The 24,460-nt window shown below is 38.5% G+C and overlaps 2 protein-coding genes across 8 annotated transcripts in view; one reads left to right on the forward strand and one right to left on the reverse strand.

The window, feature by feature from the left end:
* Positions 1-24,460, forward strand: part of PTGER3 (prostaglandin E receptor 3) — a 243,359-nt gene that overhangs the window by 84,957 nt on the left and 133,942 nt on the right. The window lies entirely within an intron of this gene.
* Positions 14,746-15,335, reverse strand: LOC119235924 (60S ribosomal protein L37a). Its single transcript, XM_037499518.2, has one exon. It carries the CDS (start codon positions 15,288-15,290, stop codon positions 15,012-15,014), a length of 279 nt encoding a protein of 92 aa, XP_037355415.1. The 5' UTR covers positions 15,291-15,335; the 3' UTR covers positions 14,746-15,011.

Consider the following 24,460-nt stretch of genomic DNA (forward strand, 5'->3'; position numbering starts at 1 on the left):
TCCTTGGGAAATATCCTGTTTAGTTTATTAGAGTCGCTTTCTCTGGATTACAAATTCATAGACACATACCTGGCGGGCAGAGACACAGTCTGAATTTGAGAGCAGCATTTTGTAGTAAAGTCCACTCCCACATTTCTGAGAGCAAAGTCTCATATGTGTTGCTTTTCACAAAATTGCAAGCTGTAAAAACAGCATTAAGTGAAAGACTTGCAGCATGATGTGAGGATGCATTTTTCTTGGCTCATCTTTTGTGTGTCATGTTACCAGTTTTGAAGGGGCCATGCTCTATTTTTCAATATAGAATTTGCCTTTTCTCTCTGTAATGGGCTTGTCTATAGATTGATTATATGCTGTTTTCTATTAAAACTCCAGTTTACAATGGTGAGGCAACTTAGCTTTAAAGATTATTATATACCTAAAAAGATAGATGGGGCATGCTTCACTGTTTTTCAACTCAGAAAAAAATGAAAATTGCATTATAGAGAGATGCAATAGGCAACAGCAGGGAAATTAAGCAGTCTTTGAAGTTAGGCTGCCTTGCTTTGAATAGAATCTGAGCAACTAGCTATATGACTTTAATCATGTTATTTAAGCTCTCTGAGCTTTGGATTCCTCAGCTACAAAAAGTACATCAAACAGTTAATGTAAAGAATAAATAGGATAAAATAAAGCGCCAAATATAGAATTCCTTTTTTTTTTAAGATTTATTTTATTTGTACAAGAACCGGGGTACAGGCCAGATGTGCAGGAGGGTGAGAGGATTCACCAGAGACAGAGTGGGGAACAGAACAGGCAGACTGATGAAATACACTGCTGAGGGGAGCAGCAGGTGAGACAGAAGAGTTCTGCCGTGCCATGTGGGTTTGCTCCGAGGCCTGTGGGGATCGAACCAGCACTGCAGAGGCTGCGGACAGCTTCACAGTGCTGCGCTCAACTGCCTGCGCCACCAGGGAGGCCCCAAATATAGAATTCTCACTAAAAAAAAAAAAAAATCTGTTAATATTCTTGTGTTATCTTCATTGTTGTAATGATTTTAATATTAATTGACATCATGCATAGTGTTGATTCTCTTATATACATTATCTGTAATTCGTATAACACCCAGCCATCAACCTTGAGTAGAGAAATGTCTCTTGTTACATTGTATTAAATGGATTGGAGCAGAAACAATGTGGAGACATTCAGGCCCAGAGGAAGCTATCATACTGGTTCAGATGGGATGTTCTGAATTAAAAGGAGGTATTTGATATGGAGAAAGAAAACTGTTTAGGATTTGACATTGGAGGACAAATGCAAATGATAAAGTATAATGGCAAAGAATAACAGAGACTAAAATATAACTTCCATCTAGTCCCTCTGATTAAAATCCACTGATGGTTTGGCAGAATATGCTAATGCAGAGGTAAAGCTTTTAAAAGGCATATCCAAAAATGACTTCCTAGGCAGCATTTGTTTGTCTTCATTTAGTACCAGCAGGTATTCCTTGAGCATCTGCTATATTTCAGATACAATACTAGGCATTTGGTTTAGATATAGACAATACATTTTCACCAACTCAAAGATATATAGAAAATGAGTACATGCTTATCTGGATTTTCTTGCTGTAAATAAAAAAAAAAAAACTCAAACTGAATTTTTAAAGGAACATATATTGATGAAATAGCTGAACCATCTATAGCTCTCAAAACAGATGGATGGTGGTGCGCAAATGAAGTATGAAGAACCTGGGTGTTTCAGTCTTTTCCTCAACCTCTGAATTAGTTTCCTTCTTTTTTTTTTTTTTTTCCATGGTGGCAGGATGACCAGCCAGTTAGTCATTCTTACTAGTAAATTAATTACTGAGGAAAAAATAATAATTCACTATCTCAGTTCTAGTGGGTATTTTTGATGGAGATATTAGCGCAGTTTGGATCATATGTCCTTTCTTGAAAGGAGTCCCACCGCCTGGGTTTGGCTCAAATGTCTTTCGGGGACTAGAATAAATGAGTGGCTTCAGATGGTATAATTCAAATGTTATTACCAGAATCAACAAAGAATGAACTTAGTGATTAAAAAAAAAAAAACCCAACAGATGTCAACAGTATTATCCAAATGATTCAAGCAAGAATTCCTTTTGTTGCAAATAGCAGAAATCCATTTCAAACAAGTTTAAACCAAAATAGAATTTGTTATTTATAAGAATCTCATGGACCACAGAGCAGGGAGCACAATAGGAACTAAGGAGGAACTGAAATGAGGAAATGAAAATAAGCTGGCACTACAAATGCAATCTCTTCTCTGTTTTCTGCTTTCTCCCTCTGAATCCCCCTACCCCTTTCCTCTCCCTGTCTCACCTTTGTAGCCACATGTCAGTGTTTGCTTTTCTCTGCACAGGTGAGTCTCATTCATCAGTCTCGTGTCTGTTTCTCAGCACACAGACTGTTCCATCACTGGAGTTTCTATCTCCTCAGTTGCAACCACTGAAAAGAGACTGAGATTAGCTTTTCTACTCTCAGTTCTACATTTATGAAATAGAATTATTATCAGTGAAATTTGGATCTGGTAACCACTTTCTGTTCTTAAAATAAGAGAAAAGGAAAATATATTTGAAGGGAAAACCAGCCAATTGCTTTAAAGAATGCATAAAGACAATACGCAGTGATTAACTTTTATCTGTCAAAGTGTACTTTGTTTTCATGTTTTATATTTAATTATCTATGTAAAATAACAATGAAGCATGATGGATTTTTTTAATGGATATGGATGGCCACTGAATGATCTAAATAGGATTTTTTTGGGGAGTGTCCAATTTAAAATTGGATGGAAGATACTTAAAAGGCAGTCTGACCCATTCACATTTGCAGGATCATTTTCACCTAATTCTTTTTTATGTTCTACAGATATTTAAACTGCTCTCCTTTTGCACAGCATACTCTGTGGATTATGTGACTTCAGTTCACATCCACATACTAATGACCTCCAAGTTTCTCTCTTATTCAGACCTCCTAACTCTATATCCAATGGCTGGCAGACATCACATTAACTTAACTCCACTCATAACTTGCTTCCCGAAGTCTGCTCCTTCCCCAGGGCGCCCGTGCTCTGATCACCAACCCTGAATTATCTTGCATGACTCCATCCTTCCAGTCATTATGTCCACACAGGGGCCAATTCTCGCTCTTTAATGTCCTCAAATCTATCTGTCTCTTTCTCCATTGCAGCTAAACTAGTTCAACCCTCATCTATGGCTTGCTCAAAGTCTTTTTTGTTAGGCCTGGTCACTTTTCCCCATGCTACCTAAGCTTCCACCAGCAAAACCAATCGTTACATTGTTGTCAACTTCAACTTTCTAAAATCCTCTTTTATTTCTGTTACTATTCAACTGAAGAACCCACAAAGGCGCTTCCATTTTGCAGGCTATGGCAATTTAAATCTCAATCTGTCAGAATCTGTCAAAACCTCAATTTGATTTTACCCTCAGATTTTCTTCTACTCATATGCCCCATATGCAGACTTTAGATGTCTTGATTCTGGGATTATACTACAGAATAAAATTCCTGTTATTATGAATTAATTCATTAGTTCGTTAATTAATAAAACCACAATGAATGAAACATTATTGTGTCTGTTCTCTAGACTCTACTATTTCACCACAGCTCTACACCTTTGCCTATGCTGTTTCTTGCACCTGGAATGCATGCTTCCTTCCTCTACATCAGTGCACAACAATATCTTGGAGGGCTTGTCAAAACACAGACTGTTTGGTTTCACCCCAGAGTTCCTAGGACAGGGCCAGAGACTCTGCCTTTCTAACAAGTTCTCAGGAAATGTGAACAATACTGACCCGGGGACCACACTTTAAGAACAAATCTATTGCTCAGGTATCTTCTGGAACAGACTTTAATTTTTACATTTTTTTTATGATGTCTTCTCAATGATTTGAAGCTATACTACTACCTATTATTTCTAAGATTTTTGTTATTTTTTTATACTTCTAAGAACTCACTACACAGTGGCTTATTCTCCCAAAACTCGATGTTTTCACATCCTAATTCCAAACATGGCGTATTTCTCACTTCTCTCTGAAAAGACCGTGAATTTTTGTGGTTTCATGTTATTTCCTTTCCTAGTGTACCTCCCTTCCTTTTAACCGAATTCTACTGTTTCTTCGGAATCTGTAGTATCGTCTTTGAATTCCTTCATTGTCACTACTCCCCACTCCATCTCTTTGGTGCCAGGAAACACTGAACTTATCAGTATCACTGAATGTATCTGTGTGTGTATGTATATTCTGAGCTCCTAAAAAGTTGGAGCAGGTCATATTTAAATAGGTATCCCTACCAGGTACAATGTTCCCAAAAAGTGTTTTTGAAAAAGTTCCAATTCTTTATAAAATATCTGTTTATATAAAAGTAAAACAAACCATAAAGCAAACCAAACCAACAACACCAAAGGAATGGGCTATTGATAGAACGTCCATACTGAATTGTCATTTACAATTGTGAAAAATCTGTTAAATCAGGGTCTCTTCTGTGGTGCCTTGGGTTGAGTGCAGCACTATGAAGCTGTCCACAGCCTCTGCAGTGCGGGTTTGATTCCCAGCCCTCCACACAGATACTCACATAGCGCTGCAGCTGTCTTGCTCGCTGCTCCGCTCAGCAGTATTTTTGGTTGTCTGATTGTTCTGCTCCCCGCTCCATCTCTGGTGAATTCTCTCACCCTCCCACGCCTCTGGCCTCTACCCCAGTTCTTGTGTGAATAAATAAATCTTATAAAAAATCTGTTAAATCAAGGTAGGTAGACCCTCCTTTTTTAAAAGATTTATTTTATTTATTTATGCATATTTTATTTGTGCTGGGGTGGGGGCATGAGAGGATTCACCAGAGACAGAGTGGGGAGCAGAACAGGCAGGGTGAATGAAATACACTGCTGAGGGGAGCAGTGGGGGAGGCAGGAGAGGTCTGCTGCACCATGTGGGTTAGCTCCCTGGCCGAAGACCCAACTCAGTGCTGCAGTGGTTGCCAATAGCTTCATAGTGCTGAGACAACCCCTTGTGCCACCAGGGAGACCCAGTAGATTCTCTTTTTAAAGCAAAATTCCAGATTTGATTATTAATTTAAGCTAAAATAATGCTAAATATGAGAATGATATTTTTATTGTTGTTCTATTTATAATAAGAACTGAGCAGAAAGATAGAAAAATGCAGACAAAAAGAAATGAGAAATAGCCCCACTTAGTTTAAATTACTCAACCTAGATAGAAATTAGAGAAGAAAATGAAGAAATATTTAGATTTGCTTGTATATTATAAAATATATGTGAAAAAGCATATCTGATATTATTCAGCAAGAATTTTCTAAAATTAACTCCCAAGAACTCTTTTTAATAATTCTGTTTTAACATGTTTTAACATGCTTCCTCCCAAAGATTTGACTCTTTTCCTCAAAGATCCTTTCTTACTTGACTTTAGGATAAAGAGATATTCATTGTATCTCTTGGACATAGTTTTCCTTTATCTCTGGTTTGAAATATAATCCACATGGAACTTCAATGATAATTTGTACAAGATGGTTTTGTTTAGATCTGGCGATCAAAATGTATTCTAAAGAGCCAAGAAGAGAAAGTTTAGAGCTGCTAGGTTAGAGGAGGTCAATTTGAGGAAGTAATCATTTTGACAACTGACATTATAACTTGTGAATAAGTTTGAACAACTGTTTCTTGTGGAAGTTTTACTGGTGGTGTTGTTATGACTGCTTTTGTCCAGAGAGGACATCTGGACAATGTTTTAGAAAGCATACTTTTCATAATTCAAGTGATAAATCATCTTATATAACTATCACACTTACTTATATCTTCACATTGATGTAGGCAAATTTTCTGGAAAGTGGAAGTCTTGGACTAAAATTGACTCAGATGATTTTGTCTGTGAATAGTTGAGTGGGTGATCTAATGTGTCTCCCTTTCCAAGGAATGAAGAATTAACTTTTATTAATTTTTATCTGTCCTTTTGAAGATCTAGAGTACTAAATTCTGTTTGTCACAGAGATAAGTATGAGTCACTTACAAGATACAATCAGATCCTGAAAGAATGTCAATAAAGATTTTTTTTTGCACCATGATTTTCAGTCAGAATTGAATTACAACCTGTGGTAAGGCAATATGGGGCTCCATAATGTTGGGAAAAATGAATGAAGATTTCTGAGCCTTGGCTTTCTCCTCTACAGCAAGGGAGAAATGATACTTGATCTAGAGGATTGTCAAGAGACTCAAATGAGAGTTAGCACAAGGCTAGCAAGCAGACATTTTTGAAAACTGAGCCATTATTATTACAGTGAGAAAAATGAGATCTCTGAAGATTTATTGTCAGTAACCAGACCAACCCTGTTCTTCCATGTGGTTGCTGACTTCAGTACTTAAAGCATATTTCAGTTTTTCAGTCAACTACCATGACTGCCTCATCTATTTCCAACTGCTTGCAGTGTTACCATTTTTGAAGGATATGGCTGAGAATCAAAAAGTTAATGTGTACCTAACTTTTGAATTAAAAAATACCATTATCCCTTCCAAAGTCATTATTTCCAAGGACACCTAACCACTGGAGGAAAAAGTGCAGAGTGAGTCTAACTATTGAAACTGAGTCATTGTAACCTTTCTCATTCCCAGTGTTTGTTTAAGGACCAGATTATTGACAACAGATGAACAAATGAAAGGATCACAGTGTCTCCAGTAGGCATCCTTCTCCTTTCCCAGCCCCGGCACCAGTTTATACCAGAGCTGCTGTGTGCTAGACTTGGGCAAATAAAAATGAAACTGATAGGAAAACTGATGCAGTTAAAACCATGGGAAGTTACTGATAGAGACCACCAGCAAGGAATCAACAGAGTGTTACGAGAACTCAGAGAAGGCAGAATTTATTCCTATCGTGTATGAATCTGTAAGGCTTCACCGAGGCAAGGAAAATTGTAAGGGTCTGATGGGTGAGATTAAGTTCATTCATACATCCATCAGCACTTATCAAACCATTTCTTTGTATCAGCCACTTTTGCAAATATCTGAAATACACAGAAGATATAGTTCTGCCCTTCACAAACTCATGGTTTTGTTATGGAAGAAACTGACATAAACAATAATTATAATATATAGATTTATTATATTAAAATATAATTAATATGCTAGGCTGTATATGATATTAAAATAATATAATTTAATATATGGCTGATGGAGTCCCTACTTCTACCTTTGGTTTACAATCATGGGTGTGTGGGTCTGTTCATGTGTATGCACCTATAGAAGGGGGATCTGGACAGTCTTCCCAGAGGAGTCATTTAGTCTAAGACTTGAGGAAGAGTATGATTTCAGCAGACTGGCCATTGGGGGCACAGGAGACACCTGTGAAGAAGGTAAAGACAATGAAGAAGGAAGGAAGCAAAATTCCTTAAGACACTTAAAAGAAAGTGAATGTCTAGAATATGATATAGTATAAATATGGTATAAGGGAAGTGAAATCTCAGAGTGGGAATGAAAGTGTGAATTATAACTTGGAAAGAAGGTCGCACACAGGTAAAGACCACCTCCTGAAAGACTTTGTGTTAAGTCCAGGGAATCACTGAGATGGCAGTGTTAGCTCAGTGGCCGAGCCTGTCATGAGTCAACCTGGGTCAATAAGCTATGGCTAGTTTATGTATGCCCCAACTACAGTCACCCCTCTTTCCCACTCCCAGCAGGCTATGTTGCAACTTCATGCCCTCAATTTCAGGAGCCATAAAACTCAAATCTATTGGTATTTGAAATACCTGGGGACCATAACACTTTATTTTAGTTCAGAACTTCTAGCTTCATCTTTGGCTATAAATGTCACACAAATCAAGAGACAAAAAACAGATCTATATGAATGGAAGCCTATTTTAAACTTATAAGAACATCTATTTGTGTTTCTCTTACTAATTTAATTCACTAAACTTCCCCACTGCTAGAAGTTTTATTGCAAGTATTTTTTTATCCTTTCCTCTCTGCTGGACTTTTAGAAGATCAAGTAATGCATTGAAAATAAAACTGCATGTTGAGAGTATTGATTATTTCATCACCAACCTACCAGTAACTTCAGAAACAGCCAAGAGAAGAGTCTGTCTTTCCTTGTGAGCTTCTGGGAATTTGGTAAAGAGTTGTGTTTCTATTTGCTTCCTTGTTCACCATCTGATCTAAATCTACAATTGCTCAGAGAACCCAGGATTAGGGTGAAAGCCATGTCATTTTGTACACTATGTCACAAAGTTTTTGATTAACCAGGGTGGTGAAAGTCAAAGTTAATTATTTGGTCAATATTTAACTAGGTTTTTCAGTTATTATCCATTTTACTTTTAATGGCTTTATTTTCCTATTTTTCTCATCTACATATCTGATGTTTTACAAAAATGTTACTTAAATTGTAAGGTCAATTGCAAAAGCTAGACCAAAGATGAAATCATATTTTATCAAAACCTGTAACTGGCATGTTGCTTGCAACAACAACAAAACAAAGCAGGTTTTTAGAAAAAGAACTCTTTCAACCTCACCAAGTTTCTATCAAATTGCCTGCTTGTAAACTTATATCAAGATGTGACAACATACAGGATGATAGACAAGAACTACAGCTTTTATGGTTGGAATATAAATGGAGAAAATGTCTGAGAGCATAATTTCATATGCCATGAATCAAAGCACAGCTGTGTCTATTAGTCTTTATTGCTATGTTTTTTCATAACTTTGGATTAGTTATTAAAAACACCAAAGGAGCCTAGTTATTAAAAACACCAAAGGAGCCATATGTTTTCTATAACTAAGTGAAGAACTAAATACAGGGACAATTGCAAAGCTGTGGTTTATAGGTCACCTGAAGTTTATAGAACTCTGCAAAATCTGTGGTTCGGGGCCTTACTTAGTTCAAAGATACTAGCAGCAACTTTGCTTAAATAAAATCTTCAAATTGGATTCACTATTTCTTAGGCTGCCACTGTGTGTGTCAAAAAAGTTGCATCATTGGGGCCTCCCTCGTGGCACAAGGGGTTAAGTCTCAGCACTATGAAGCTATCCCCAGCCACTGAAGTACGAGTTTGATCCCTGTCCAGGAAGCTAACCCACATGGCCCAGCAGACCTCTCCTGCCTTGCCCTCTGTTTCCCTCAGCAGTTTCAGTCAATCCACCTGTTCTGCTCCACACTCTGTCTCTGGTGAATCCTCTCATGCCCCATACCTCTGGCCTGTACCCCAGTTCTAGTACACATAAATAAATAAAACTTAAAAAAAAAATAATAAATTAAAAAGTTGCATCTATGAATTACTACAATGAAACAACAGACCAATGATTAGCAATATGCATTTCTACAATTTTCCTTGGAGTAACTATTTTTTAATTATAATGAAATTAGTGCATTTTAATGATAGCAAACCAAATAATACAGAAATGCATGATGAAAACTATGAAATTTTTCCTGCTTCTAATTCCTTCCTCCCTGTAAACAGCAAATCTTACATAAATCCCTCCACACTTTTGACAACACACCCTGCTGCATTAGTAATCCAAGTTCGATATTTTTAGTACGGCCAGTATGACTGTAATTAGGAATTTCTATATAATGAAGTTGGTTCTTTTATAGCAGAACACTTTTTTTTTCATATTAAATCTCTCATGAAACTGATGAAACTTCCATGTTTAAAGGCTGGTCTCAGCTTAAATGTCACTTCCCCAGGGAAGTCATTTCTATCCCATAAACTGCATTTATATTGAATTCTTGGGGGCTATTTCGTTTTAGTGCTCTATGTTTCTTGAGGCAGAGTTGGTTATGATTATCTAAGTCTGCAAGCTAGTGCCATATGTATATATTGCCATATATGTCTATCTCTCTATGTAATGATCATAAGTGCATTCCTACAACATAGAAAATATTTCATAATTAATTTTTGCAATGATAAACTAGTATTTAAAACAATGAGAGCAGAACCATACATAGTGCTTGGTAGACAGAAGTTGCTCCATATTTATAAAGAGAACAACAATAATATCTTTCCTATCATTCCAAGTTGGAGCATTCCTGGCACTCAATTTGAGCTTACTCGATAGTGTACTCACAAAGGAACCAAAACACGTGGTTTACATGTTGGAGTTATGCAGTTTCCTCTGTACCTCAGTTACATTTTCTATTTCACTGGACTCATCTGGGGACACTTGGCATCCCTGAGCACTTAACTTTCCCATGTTTTCCTGGTTCTCATCTAGACCCCTGAGAGTTCTCAGCCTCTTTTGTGGTTATGGCTAGTAGGAATCCAGTGTAGATCTCTTACCTTTTTATTTGACATGGTTACTTGTTGGTGTTCATTTGTTTGTTTGTTTGTTTGTTTGTTTGAATAACCTGATCTATTTCTGTGGTGTTGGTTATCAGTATGTTGGTGACATTTTTTTCAGAGGCAACAGTTTCCTAAAGTATTCCTACTGTTAAAGGGCAACCCCGATATAAAATAAAACAGATTGCCTGGCTGTGGGTCCTCACCTGCGTGCTTAAAAGGGACTTATTAATACTCCACTACAGGCACACACAAAAGGTTAATAAAAGGTTTATTTTCATGGGAAAAGGAAATAAGGAAATGTACAACTCAGGGAGAAAATAGGGAAATAAAGTCTTTAATGAGTCCTACCCGATCCGCCGACCTGGAAACCCAAAAAGCACTCTCCAAGCTGGCCGGACGCTGCGAGCTGGCGGAGAGTCAAAATGGGGGACCCCTCCAAAGCCCACGTGTCTGGCTTTATACCAACCTGGCTGCTTAACCCCACCCTCAGGTCCCATCCACCTTCCCTTTGGTCGTGATGGGATTTGGAGTTCCCAGTGTCTTTGGCTTTGGCCTGGGGTGGGGGTGGAGTCCACAAAGCCTGTATGGAATTAGCTTTAGGACATCCTTTTCCCCCTAACACTAACTGCTGCCAGACAACTTCATTTTTATATTATGTAGATGCTTTTAGCTCTCAGCTATATAACACTGTCCTCTCTATTGCAATATTCCATCATTATGCTTCTCTTACTGTCACTAGCTGCTCTCATGGCTAATGACATTGGTTGTTCAATTTAGGAAACTAACAGTCATCTTAAATGATTGTCACCTCCTCTTATATCACCAATCCCAGGTAGTTCTGTCTATTAAACAGGTCTCGAATTGACTCTGTATCATATGTTCCCAAAGCCACTATGTTGGGTCAGAAACTCAAGACCTCTGACACAAATTGTCTCTCCTTTTTAATGTTGATAAAATTCTCTTTAAAACAGACATATGAGCATTTCATTCCCCTGCTAAAATAAATACCAGTGACTCTGATTGCCTAACTTACTTTTCTCTATGGTGCCTCAAGGGAGATACTGAGGCTCAAAAAGAAAATATTGAGATTTCTATTTACATTTATCCCCACTTAATGCAATATTTAATATTTACTAAAGAATGTGACATGCATAGGAGCTGTCAAGTATAATAATAAAAGAAGATCTATGAACTCACCACTAACATGTCTTTTAACCTCACCAGACTCTCTCAGCCACCTTTGTTTCACCTTTCCTTACTCCTAATCCCACCGCCTACCTCGCCCAAGATACATTTTGGGTTGTTTTTTTTTTTTTGCAATTTCCTTACTTTTTCATAGGTTTAACACATATGCATTTATTAAGAAGTAATGTAGCATCTGTTTGTACTTGAACTTTTAAAAAGTAGTATCACAGTATTTGGTCTTTGTACTTGAGTTTTTAAAATAGTATTACGTTTTAAAGATTTGTTCATGGTGTTGCATGATGTTTTCATTTTTTTTTATTTTTACTGAGTAGTAATATTCCATTATGCAATCATATCAAAAGCTATTTATTTACTCTCCTGGAGGATATTTGGAGTCCTTCAAAGCTTAGCTATTATGGACAACATAAAGAGTGTATTGTCGATTCACTTGTTGCACCTATAAAGTTTTCAGAAATATACCCAGGAGTGGAATTTTTGAGTCACAGAATAGGCAAGTGTCCCAAATTAATATACTGGCAGTTACATAGATACGTGTTTTATTTTAAAATGTATAAAAGGCACATTAAGGATGAATACAAAAACCATTTTTTTTTTCTGAATAGAAAAAAAGTTTAGAGACCATGGATTTATAGAGTAAAACATAACCCACAGGCTTTGCGCCAAACTTCCTTTTTCATTTCTATTTTCCCTAAGCAAGTCTCTTAAACTCTTGTTGCTACAAGTTTCCACTGCATTTATCATTATGATAGTACTTATCAGGTTGAGTGATTATTGTTTATTTCATGTTCATCTCCTCACCTAAACTTTATAGTCAAGAGCAGAGTTGCAATCTCATTTGTTTTTATATCTTTAGTACCTAGCCCCGTGCAGTAAGCAAAAATTAAGTATTTACTGAATGAATGAACAAATGCAAAATGGTAGTAATGCCATCTTATATAGCTGGAAATATTAAGAAAACATCACAACAAAATCCTGCATATTCTGGGGGGAAATTATTATATAAATTCTTATTTATAAGAAGTATCATATAAAGGTATTACTGTTTTGTGCTCGGTATTACTGTATTTAATCAATGATGTTCTATATCCTGAATATAAAAATACAAGTTTAATTTAAAATTAATCAGTAATGTCTCACTGTTTTTTTCCCTTATCTTCACCTTCAATGTACTAGCACCACAGCAAAGCAATGGGAAATTCTTTTCAGTGTCTAACTTATGTTCTCTTCATTAATATTTTTAGGATAAGGTTATGTTAGAACAGAAAGATAATTCCACTAGGAATCAGACAGACCAAAGTTTGGGTTTTTGGTTAGTCATGCAGTTTTCACAAATCACTCCATTTCTTTCGTAATCTATATACAAATTTAAAAGAACCATTGCTTATTAACACATGTCAGGCACAGTGAAATGCACTTTACAGGGATTACCTCACTTAATAATGGGCATAGGGCTTCCCTGGTAGCCTAGCGGTTAAGTCTTACCACTATCACCACCCCAGCCTGAGTTCGATCCCTGGCCAGGGAGCTAACCCACATGGCTCAACAGACCTCTCCTGTCTCACCTGCTGCTCCCCTCAGCAGTGTATTTCAGTCAATCTGCCTGTTCTGTTCCCCACTCTGTCTCTGGTGAATCCTCTCACCCCAAACCCCCTGGCCTATACTCCAGCTCTTGTATGCATAAATAAATAAAACTTTTAAACAATAATAGGCAAAAATATTATCCCTATTTTAGAAGTATAAATTGAAGGTTAGCTGGTTAATCAACTTGTTCAAGGTCTAGACACAAGTCACATGGCATTTATCACCTTTCTTTGGAATTTGGTTTTTTCCTCTTTTTTCTTTTTTTTAAAGATTTATTTATTTATGCATAAATAAATACCTGTACCTGGGGTACAGGTCAGAGGTATGGGGGGGTGAGAGGATTCACCAGAGACAGAGTGGGGAACAGAACAGGCAGATCCACCAAAGTACACTGCTGAGGGGAGCAGCAGGCAAGGCAGGAGAGGTCTGCTGCGCTATGTGGGTTTTTCCCTGGCTGGCTGGACATCAGACTCGTGCTGTAGAGGCTGCAGACAGCTTCATAGATTGCGTTTTAACCTCATGCGCCACCAGGGAGGCCCTTTTTTTCTTTTTTAAGCAATTGTGCTGTTCTATTTTTCCCTGGCTTCACCGCAAGAATTTGCGGAGAATTAAATGAGACAAACTATGTGAGAATCATCTATGTTTTTAAATATTTTACCTGTTCTACAAATATATATATTGAGGTCTTCACTCTGGTAAAGATAGGAAGTTAAAACTTTCCTCTCCAAAGCTTTCTCAAGGTTCCACCATCGGGAAGCAACACAAGGAGAGGGTAGATTGTTACCAACTGATAGTAGCTGCTACTCTCAGCAAAGCTAACGTAGGACACCAAAGGTATTGACATGGCAGTGGTGGCATGCTTGGCCCAAACATATAGCAGACTTTATACACATGTCTTGAAATAAGCACTAACTACAGCCTTGTTTGAGACCAGGCACCGGATGCAATTAGTCATGCATTTCTCACATACCTGGGGGGTCAGTAGGTACTTTTAACTCCAGACATTTGACTGTTATCCCAAAGCAAACTATGCCCCTGGGTAAAAGCAGCTCTTGTTCAAGGTAGAAAAATATTCTTTCAGTGAGAAAGTGTGCATTCCAGATACACAACAGGGATGCTGGGTAAGAGTTTGTCCTGGGATTTCTAGCCTCATAGCTTCTCTTCATTTTCCACACTTGGAAATGAAGTGTGCTGGAGTCTATACTGATGAATGTCCTTTTTTTATTAGAATGGCCTTTTTGCTATTTGTTGGAGACCCAGAACCTTCCACCAGGGATAGCTTTCCCTTTTCAAATATTTACTTGACAGGGAGAATCTAGAAATTGGAAAATGACTTAAAGACGAGGCAAATCTGATTGCTCAGGTTAACATACGTATTTAGTGTTAGCAAGAGACCAGGTGGAACAAATGATGACTCAGATCTGGTAGCAAAGAAATGAGGCTCTGGGCTTGGGCAACCTACTGAGTGCTTATATAGACGCAAACTCATGCCCCTGCCCCTTCTGTATGTTCAGAAATACTCCTTTCTCTGCATTTATCCCTACATCTGCATTTAACCCTACCTCTAGATCATAAGCTCCTTAAGGGTAACATTTCTCTATTTCTTTAACTGTTTGTGCTTTGACTATCCTTCACAACATAACAGATTCTTAGTAAATTCTCCACTCATTTTTTTTTTTTTGTAAGATTTTTATTTATTTATCAGTCTACTACCGAAAAAAAGTACTGGAATATAATCCCACTTCAGTATATAATCCCTCTTTATCAGTCCAATAAAAATTAAAGTATTCCAACTGGTAAAGTCTTTGAGACTTGCTTGGGAAACAAAATTAATGCATGTCAGAATAGCAACAAAGCCAAATAATTTTCTTACAAAGATTACCCCATTTATTATTATGTGCTGGCAGTGGTCTAAACTATACAATTTCTACTGGTCTTTCAATTCCTTCAGTCTTCTGATGGCAGACTTTACTGTGACGGCAGAAGTAGTGTTGTAGGTCCAGGCACCACCAGCCACCGTTTTCATGCAGGAACCACAGTGCCAGATTCCCACAGCTCGCCTCTTCATCTTGGTTTTGCCACAGAAGGAGCAAGTGTACTTGGCGTGCTGGCTGATTTCAATCTTCTTCACCATTTTCCTAAGGGAGGCACCGTAACGGGTCCCATATTTACCGACGATCCCCACCTTCTTGGTTCGTTTGGCCATGTTGCCCTAAGGTGGGTGAGCGCCCAGAGAGCATTCTCCACTCATTTTTGAAAAACAAAATGAGCATGTTTATTTATAATTTAAATGAATAAATACATGGATAACAAAGAAAATGAAGGACTTCAATGATAACAGCAGTGTGTATAGCTAAAAATTATCAGCAACCATCACCAGTATATTTAAAGAGTTATTCATGAATAAAATATGTAGAGTCAACAACATACAAAAGTTGTCAGGATTCTTGATTTCTCCTTTTGTGCTTCCTTTCCTCCTACAGCTAACTACAATTAATGGTCAGTAATAAAATATGAGCTACTAATGCCAAATTTGGGATCCTGGTTTCTCAAGAGAGAATAGAAACCAACATTTGCTTTGTTTTTAGTATGTGCTATTATATATTCTCTCACAAGTTATCTCATTTAATTCTTTTTTTTTTTTTTTCCAATTTTTTTTTTTTTTTTTTTTTTTTTTTTAATAAATTTTATTGTTATATTCCCCATACAATTGCAGCCCCCCCATTCTGACCCCAATCCCTCCCCTCCACCCCCCGCCCCCCTAAAAGTGTCTCTGGTTCATAGTTTTTTGTTGATTTTGATTTTCACTTTCTTATAGTTATTCATTTTCCTGGTCCCTTATTTAAGTTTTCTAGATTCCTGCTATGAGTGAGACCATCCGGTATTTTTCTTTTTCTTTTTGGCTTATTTCGCTGAGCATGATCCCTTCCAGCGCCATCCATGTTGCTGCAAATTGCATGTGTTTATCTTTTTTGAATGCTGAGTAATATTCCATGGTATATATGTACCACATCTTCTTGATCCAGTCATCTATTTTTGGGCATTTGGGTTGTTTCCAAAGCTTAGCTATTGTAAACAGTGCTGCTATAAACATAGGGGTGCAGGTGTTCTTTGGAATTGATGTTTCTGTGTCCTTTGGGTAAATACCTAGGAGTGGAATTGCTGGATCATATGGAAGTTCTATGTTTAGTAGGTCCAGAAATCTCCATACAGCTTTCCACAGTGGTTGGACCAGTTTGCACTCCCACCAACAGTGCAGAAGAGTTCCTTTTTCTCCACACCCTCGCCAACATTTGTTGTTGCTAGTTTTTTTAATATGTGCCATTCTCACTGGTGTAAGATGGTATCTCATGGTAGTTTTGATTTGCATTTCCCTGATGACAAGTGATGTTGAACATTTTTTCATATGCCTGTTGGCCATTTGCATTTCCTCTTCAGAGAAGTTTCTTTTAAGCTCTTCTGCCCATTTTTTGACTGGATTATTTTCTTTGTTGTTGTTGAGTCTCATCAGCTCTTTGCAGATTTTTGTGATCAGTCCTTTATCATTAGTGTTGGGTGCAAAAATGTTCTCCCAGTTGGTGGGGTTTCTCTTTGTTTTTGTTATTGTCTCTTTTGCTGTGCAAAAGCTCTTTAATTTGATGTAGTCCCAGCTGTTTATCTTTGCCTTCACTATCACTGCTTTGGGTGATGTGTCTGTAAAGATGTCTTTGATGTGCAAATCACGTAGTGTTTCGCCTATATTTCCTTCTATGTATTTTATGGTTTCAGGTCTTATGTCTAGTTCTTTAATCCATTTTGAGTTGATTTTTGTGTATGGTGTGAGGTGGTGGTCAAGCTTCATTCTTTTGCATGTAGCGACCCAGTTTTCCCAGCACCATTTATTGAACAAACTTTCTTTGCTCCAATGCATATTCTTTGCTCCTTTGTCAAAGATTAGTTGACCATAAATCTGTGGGTTTATTTCTGGATTTTCTATTCGATTCCATTGGTCTGTATGTCTGTTCTTGTTCCAATACCATGCAGTTTTGATGATTATAGCTTTGTAGTATAGTTTGAAGTCTGGGAGTCTGATGCCTCCATTCCCTTCTTTTTTTTCAGGAGAGCTTTGGCTATTCGGGGTTTTTGGTGATTCCATATGAATTTCATCAATAATTGTTCTATTTCTTTGAAGAATGACATTGAAATTTTGATTGGAATAGCATTGAATCTGTATATTGCTTTTGGTAGGATGGCCATTTTAATAATGTTTATTCTTCCAATCCATGAGCAGGGGATGTCTCTCCATTTCTTTGTGTCTTCTTCTATTTCTTTTAACAGTGTTTTATAGTTTTCTTTGTATAGGTCCTTTACCTCTTTTGTTAGATTTATTCCCAAATATTTGATTTTTTTTGTTTCAATAACAAAAGGGATGGTCTTTTTGATTTCTTCTTCTTCAGATTTATTGTTTGTGTATAGGAAGGCTACTGACTTTTGCGTGTTGATTTTGTATCCTGCCACTTTACTGAACTGATTGATGAGTTGAATTAGCTTTTCTGTGGAGTTTTTGGGGTTCTCTATGTATAATATCATATCGTCTGCAAATAGTGATAGTTTGACTTCTTCTTTTCCTATTTGGATTCCTTGGATGTCTTTCTCTTGTCTTATTGCCCTGGCTAGGACTTCCAGTATTATATTGAAAAGCAATGGTGAGAGTGGACATCCTTGTCTTGTTCCAGATCTTAATGGAATTGCTTTCAGCTTTTCACCATTGAGAATGATACTGGCTGTTGGCTTGTCATAGATGGCCTTTATGATGTTGAGGTATGTTCCTTGTATCCCCAGAATTTCAAGGGCTTTTATCATGAATGGGTGTTGCACTTTGTCGAAAGCTTTCTCAGCATCTATTGATATTATCATATGGTTTTTATATTTCTTTTTGTTGATGTGTTGGATAACGTTGATTGATTTTCGGATGTTAAACCATCCTTGTGCCCCTGGAATGAATCCAACTTGGTCGTGGTGAATTATCTTATGGATACATTGTTGGATTCTGATAGCTAAAATTTTATTGAGGATTTTTGCATCAGTGTTCATTAGGGAGATTGGCCTGTAGTTTTCCTTTTTTGTGTTGTCCTTGTTCGGTTTGGTATTAGTGTAATGTTGGCTTCATAAAACGTGTTTGGTATTGTCCCTTCCTTCTCAATTTTTTGGAAGAGTTTGTGAAGGATAGGCACTAATTCGTCTCTGAATGTTTGGTAGAATTCATTTGTAAATCCATCAGGTCCTGGGCTTTTGTTTTTGGGGAGGTTTTTGATTACCATTTCAATTTCGCTAATTGTAATTGGTCTGTTTAGGTGTTCTATTTCTTCTTTATCTAGCTTTGGGTGATTGTAGAGTTGTAGGAATTTGTCCATCTCCTCCAGATTGTTGAACTTGTTTCCATATAACTGTTCATAGTAGTTACTGATTATTCTTTTGATTTCTGCTGTGTCCGTTGTGATTTCTCCTCTTTCATTGATGATCCTGTTTATTTGTGCTTTCTCCCTTTTTTCCTTTGTGAGCCTGGCTAGGGGTTTGTCTATTTTATTGATTTTTTCAAAAAACCAGCTCTTGGTTTCATTGATCTTTTGGATTGTTTTTTTAGTTTCAATTTCATTTATTTCTGCTTTGGTTTTTATTATTTCTTTTCTTCTACTGGTTTTGGGGTTTTTTGTTGTTCTTTTTCTAGATCTTTGAGCTTCGAGATGAGGTTGTTTCTTTGCGTTCTTTCTTGTTTCTTGATGTGAGCTTCTATTGCTATATATTTTCCTCTTATTACTGCTTTTGCTGCATCCCATACATTTAGGATATTAGTGTCCTCCTTGTCGTTCAATTCAAAAAATTTTTTAATTTCTTCTTTGATCTCCTCATTAGTCCAATGGTCTTCCAGTAGTGTGGTTTTTAATCTCCATGAGGTAGGAAAGTTCCTTGCCTTCTTTTTATGGTTTATTTCTAGTTTGATGCCTTCATGGTCAGAAAAGATGGTTGATATGATTTCAATCTTGGTGTATCTGTTGATGTTTGTCTTGTGCCCCAGTATGTGATCGATCCTGGAGAATGATCCGTGTGCGCTTGAGAAAAATGTGTACTCCGTTTTTTGGGGTTTAGTGTTCTATAGATGTCTGTTAAGCCTAATTGCTCTAGGTCCTTATTTAGAGCTTTGGTTTCTTTACTTATTTTTTGTCTTGTTGATCTATCCATTGTTGATAGTGGTGTGTTGAAGTCTCCCACTACGTATGTGTTTTCTCTGATGTCTGTTTTCAGAGAGGACAACAGTTGTCTGATATATTTTGGTGCTCCTTCGTTTGGTGAGTATATGTTAATGAGTGTTATTTCTTCTTGAAGTATTGTCCCTTGATCATAATGTAGTGACCATTGGGGTCTCTTTTTATCTTTTTGAGTTTGAAATCTGTTTTATCTGATATAAGTATAGCTGTTCCTGCTTTCTTTTTTGGCCCATTTGCTTGTAGGATTGTTTTCCATCCTTTAACTTTGAGCCTACTTTTATCTTTTGTAGCTAAATGTGTTTCCTGGAGACAGCAAAAGGTTGGGTTTTGTTTCTTAATCCAGGCTGCCACTCTGTGTCTTTTTATTGAAGAGTTTAGTCCATTTACATTTAGAGTTAATATTGATATGTTAACATCTGTATTTGCCATTGTGTTTGTCTTTCCTTTGATTTTATTTATTTATTCTTTTAATAACTTTTTTTTTTTTTTTGGCCTTCTTTCATTGTTATTCGTCCCTCTGAGGTTCTGGCTTTAGGACTCCTTGTAGTATTTTTTGGAGTGGGGGTTTAGTTGCAATGAAATTCCGGAGTTTCTGTTTGTCTGGGAAGGTCCATATTCTTTCTTCAAAGAGGAAGGAGAGCTTTGCGGGATAGAGTATTCTTGGTTGGCATCTGTTTTCTTGGAGTCTGTTGGCTATGTCCCTCCACTCTCTCCTTGCCCGTAGTGTTTCTTCGGAGAAGTCTGATGTCAGCCTGATTGGTTTTCCTTTGAATGTTATCTGTTTCTTCCCTCTTGCCAGCTTCATTATTTTTTCCTTGTCCTGGATTCTTGGGAGCTTTACTATTATGTGTCTTGCTGTATTTTTCCTTTCGTCGTGGAAGTTTGGTGTTCTTCTTGCTTCTTGTATATCAATTTTCAGCTCCTTCTTCACATTTGGGAAGTTCTCTTCAATTATCTCTTTGAATATTTTCTCTGTTCCTACATCTCTCTCCTCTCCTTCTGGTATTCCTATAACTCTTATATTTCCTTTCCTCATGGAGTCAGATAGTTCCCGAAGTCTTTCTTCATTCTTTTTCCTTCGTACTTCTCTTTCCTTTTCTGTTTTGGTTCTTTTTATTTCTGTGTCTTCAAGATTACTTATTCGTTCTTCCATTTCATCTATTCTGCTTTCATTGCTTTTCCCAGAATTCTTTAGTTCTTCCATTAATTCTTTGATCTCCTGCATTTCTTTTACTTCCCTCTTTAGGGACTCAATTTCTTTCTTCTGACCATTGTTTTCCCTCTCTAGGGACTCAATTGCATTCTTCTGATCGTTGATTATTTTTCCCTTATCATTGTTTTCCTTTATGACTTCTGTCAGTTTTTTAATCACGGCAATTTTAAATTCTCTTTCTGGAAGGCTCAGAAATTCTTCCAAGTTATTGTCTTTGCAATCTGGGGGCTGGCTTTCTTTTTGTGGTGTGCTTTTTCTCTGGAGAGTTGCTAGGTTGCGTGTGGTTCTTCTCCTCCCTACTGTCTGTTTTCTAATTTGCCGTATGCGTTGGGACACTGTGTTGTTGGGACTGGCCGGCATCTTGGGTGGGCTTCTCTGTTCCCCTCTGGTTCTACCAGGAGTCATCTGTCAGTTTCAAGCAGCCTTTAATGGAGAAAGGTCCCTGTTCTAAAATGCCGATGTGGGGACACACTCCCCTGTGCGCCTGGTCTGCCCCGGCGGTGGGTTCCTGCTCCCCTCTGGGCTTGGACTGCAGGCCAGAGGGGGTCTGGCGTGGGCGAACTTCCCCTGCTCACCTCTGGCTCCTGAGGAAGCCTTCTGCAGGTAGTCTTTACTGAAGAAATGTCCCTGTTCTAAAATGGTGATGTGGGACACACTCCCTGCGCGTCTGGTCTCAGGCACACTCTTCTGCGCGCCTGGTCTGCCCCGGCTGTGGGTGCTCGCTCTCCCTGTGGGCTCAGACTACTTGTTCGGAAGGAGCCAGGTGTGGGCTAACTCCCCAGCTGGCCACTAGCTCCTTCAGTAGCCTGTGCTGGGGTCAAGTCGCTAGGTGGCGCCAGAGATCTCTCCTAGAGCCCTTGGGGAGCTGATTTTCCACCCCGTGGGACAGGGAGCAGAGCGGGGATGGTAGGGTACACCTCAACGGCTTTGGGGTGCTGTGTCTGCCTTGTGCCCCACCGTCGTGGGAAACCCACGCCCCTAATTTCGTGCCCCGGGTCTCAGTTCCAAAGCCCTCAGTTCCAGGACGCGGGCTGTAGCCCAGATCAGTGGCGCGGGAATGGCGCCTTTTGAATCCCGCTCCCCTGCCTGGGCGCCTTGTTCCTGCTCACTCAGGGAGGGCCTCCGCGGTCTCCCCGCAAGCCTAGGTCGCAGGCGCGGGGACCTGGGCAGCTGCGATCCGGTCTGGATCCGCGCCACTTTCCGCGCAAGCTTACCGGGCGGCCGGGGCTGTGTGCTGGTGCTGGTCTCCTCCTGGGGGGCGGGGCTCTCTTTAATGGCGCCTGGAGCTCACCTCCGCGGCGGATCCTGCAGGGTTCGCCTCAGCTCCCGTTCACGGGGTGTGGTGGCTGCAATAGTTCCTTTCCACTCACAGTCCCGCTTGCTGTGTCCGTTTTTCTTGTTGGCCGTTTTGGTTTGTTGTTTCCTCCTCTCTGCCGGGCGGAGAGTGCCGCCTCTGTGGGCGGGGGAGGGGAGCAGGGTTCTGCGCTTCCCTCCCTTCTCGTCCTCTTTTATGGCAACTTTCTTCTTCGGGCAGTTTGCTGGAGTCGTCCGTTTTTCTTCCGTGTCCCAGTTCTCACTGGGACCTGCCGCTTTTCCTCCCTATTAACTTTTTTTAATGGGAGATCTTACTCGCAGCGTCTCCTCGCCGCCATGTTGCTCCGCCCTATTTATCTCATTTAATTCTTAAAATAACTACCTGAAGTGGTGGAATAATCCTCTATTTTATATCTACAAAGAAACTAAATTCATAGTTCTAGCAAGAAATAGGCAGATTTCTTTTTCTGTTCCTGTAAAATTGTTTGTTCATATATGTGATTTCTCCTGTTGAGTGGGGTTGTTGAAAAAGGTTTTCTTAACTAAAACTATCTCAATGGTTTTGCTTTGCTATCAATCTCAAATTCCCATATTACTTATACTCTGGACTATGGTTATTGATTCTTTAAGTAAACATGCAAGCTTAATGTGGGGGTGGGGAACAAAGCAAACCATAATTAATCATTAACACATTGGTCAAATTGAGATTTCTTTTAACAAGAATGTGAAAGTGAAACCCTGGTCAAAAGTATTTTGAAGCCCTGCTTATTCATAGAGGAATCATAAAAGCTGAGTCACACGAAGGGTGGAACTCCCCCCTGCTCCATTTTCTCCAGCCCATTGAGAAAGCTGTCATTGAGGAGCTGGAATAAATAATGCTAAGTGAAATAAATCAGAAGAAAAATACTGGATGGTGTCACTAATATGTGGAATATAGAGTAACTAAACTAAGAGTCAGATAAAGACAAGCTTAAAAACTAACTCTTGAAAGCTGACTACAGAACTGAAGCCTCCAAAGGGAGACAGATGTGAGGGGTAGGGATAATAACAAAGAGGAAAGGAAACACAATGGACTAGGTGGTGACCTGTGGGTGACTGGTGGTGGGTGCCCTACAATGTTAATACCTGAGGCTATCCAGATATTGCCTCCATTAAAAATTAATAATTAAAAAAGAGAAAACTGGGCCTCCGCAGTGGCGCAGTGATTGAGCTGGGTTGCGAAGCTGCCCACAGCCTCTGCAGCACGGGCTCAATCTCCAGCCACTGGGTGAGGGTCCCACATGGCACGCAGACCTCTCCTGCCACCCGCTGCTCCCCTCAGCAGTGTACTTCATCAGTCTGCCTGTTCTGCTCTTCACTCTGGCTCTGGTGAATTCTCTCACCCTCCCGTGCTTCTGACTGTACCCAGTGCTTGCATAAATAAATAAATAAATCTTTAAAAAAGAGAGAGAGAGAAAACTGTCATCAAAACACAAATTCAATGGAAAGCTGAAAGACATGGATCAGTCTCTTAGGTTAAAGTAGACAATAGATCCCCAACTTATAATATTTCTCCAGAGACTCTCAGTCTGTTTTCCTGAACATTCATATCATGTGCCACTCACGTTTTCTTGAAAAACTTCAGCAGTTCTTACACATAACAGAGAAATAGAGACAAATGTCAGTATTAATTAGGCCTCTTTCCAGGAATCACCACAATCAACGAGGTCTGCAAAGGACAAGGAGGTAACTGTGAGTCAGTAAGTCCTGGGGCCCCATAATCATGGTGAAGATACACCTTATCATCTTGGCTAGTGGAACTCAAAACTCTTGGTGAGATAGTTAATGATTACTTTCTGGTCGTGATAACTAGGTGTTTACTCTAATCCTCTGTAATTTTTTTTTTCCCAGTAAAAAGACTTGGGTGTTATAAATGGAATTTCCTGTGCAACTTTTCTGGCTTCTAATTATTCTTTTCTCTACTTGACAGCATAAAATAGTGTTTCCATTAAATGCACATTCAGCAGACAATAACCAGATGCTGCATTTGTCTTTTATACTTCAGTAGAGAAAACTCAAAATGCAAAGTAAATATATAAAAGGATTTTCCTTCCACAGAAGTAGAGATTACAGATGCCTATTTAACTGTCTGAATTTTAGCCATTGTGAATAAGATGGTTGAATGACTTGCTGCCTGAATTGAAATGACATCTAGTCATTTTAATATATACATATGGATGTACCAGAAAAGTGCTTAAAATCTAAGTGTAGTTTTACTTTTTATCTAGGTAAATATACCTGTAAGATATACTTTCCACTCCTTGTATCTACTGATCAGTTGTGTTCCCAAACTTCTTAGCTCCTCTTGGGTTATGGAAGGAGAAAGCATTTCATGATGGATTCTAAGAATTAAGACAAATCAAGAAACAGATTCTTTAGGCCAAGACACAATTGATATGCATCTAAATGTACTGACTACAGAAACTTCTTTTTTTAAAAGTGAATAAATGGCAAAATTACCCCTTTGCAAACATTGAAGAACCCTACAGACTAAACTACAGGGCAGAATTGAGGTTGTAGTTATTAGAATAATAAGTTGTTAGGGATCAGAAGAGGCGGAACTCT

This window comes from Talpa occidentalis, unplaced genomic scaffold (genome assembly GCF_014898055.3).
Source record: "Talpa occidentalis isolate TD23 unplaced genomic scaffold, MPIMG_talOcc4v2.1 talOcc4.9, whole genome shotgun sequence".
Taxonomy (NCBI): Eukaryota; Metazoa; Chordata; class Mammalia; order Eulipotyphla; family Talpidae; genus Talpa; species Talpa occidentalis.

Bases quoted from the DNA above. Each gene is read 5' to 3' on its own strand.
- LOC119235924 (XM_037499518.2), bottom strand. From the start codon at position 15,290: ATGGCCAAACGAACCAAGAAGGTGGGGATCGTCGGTAAATATGGGACC.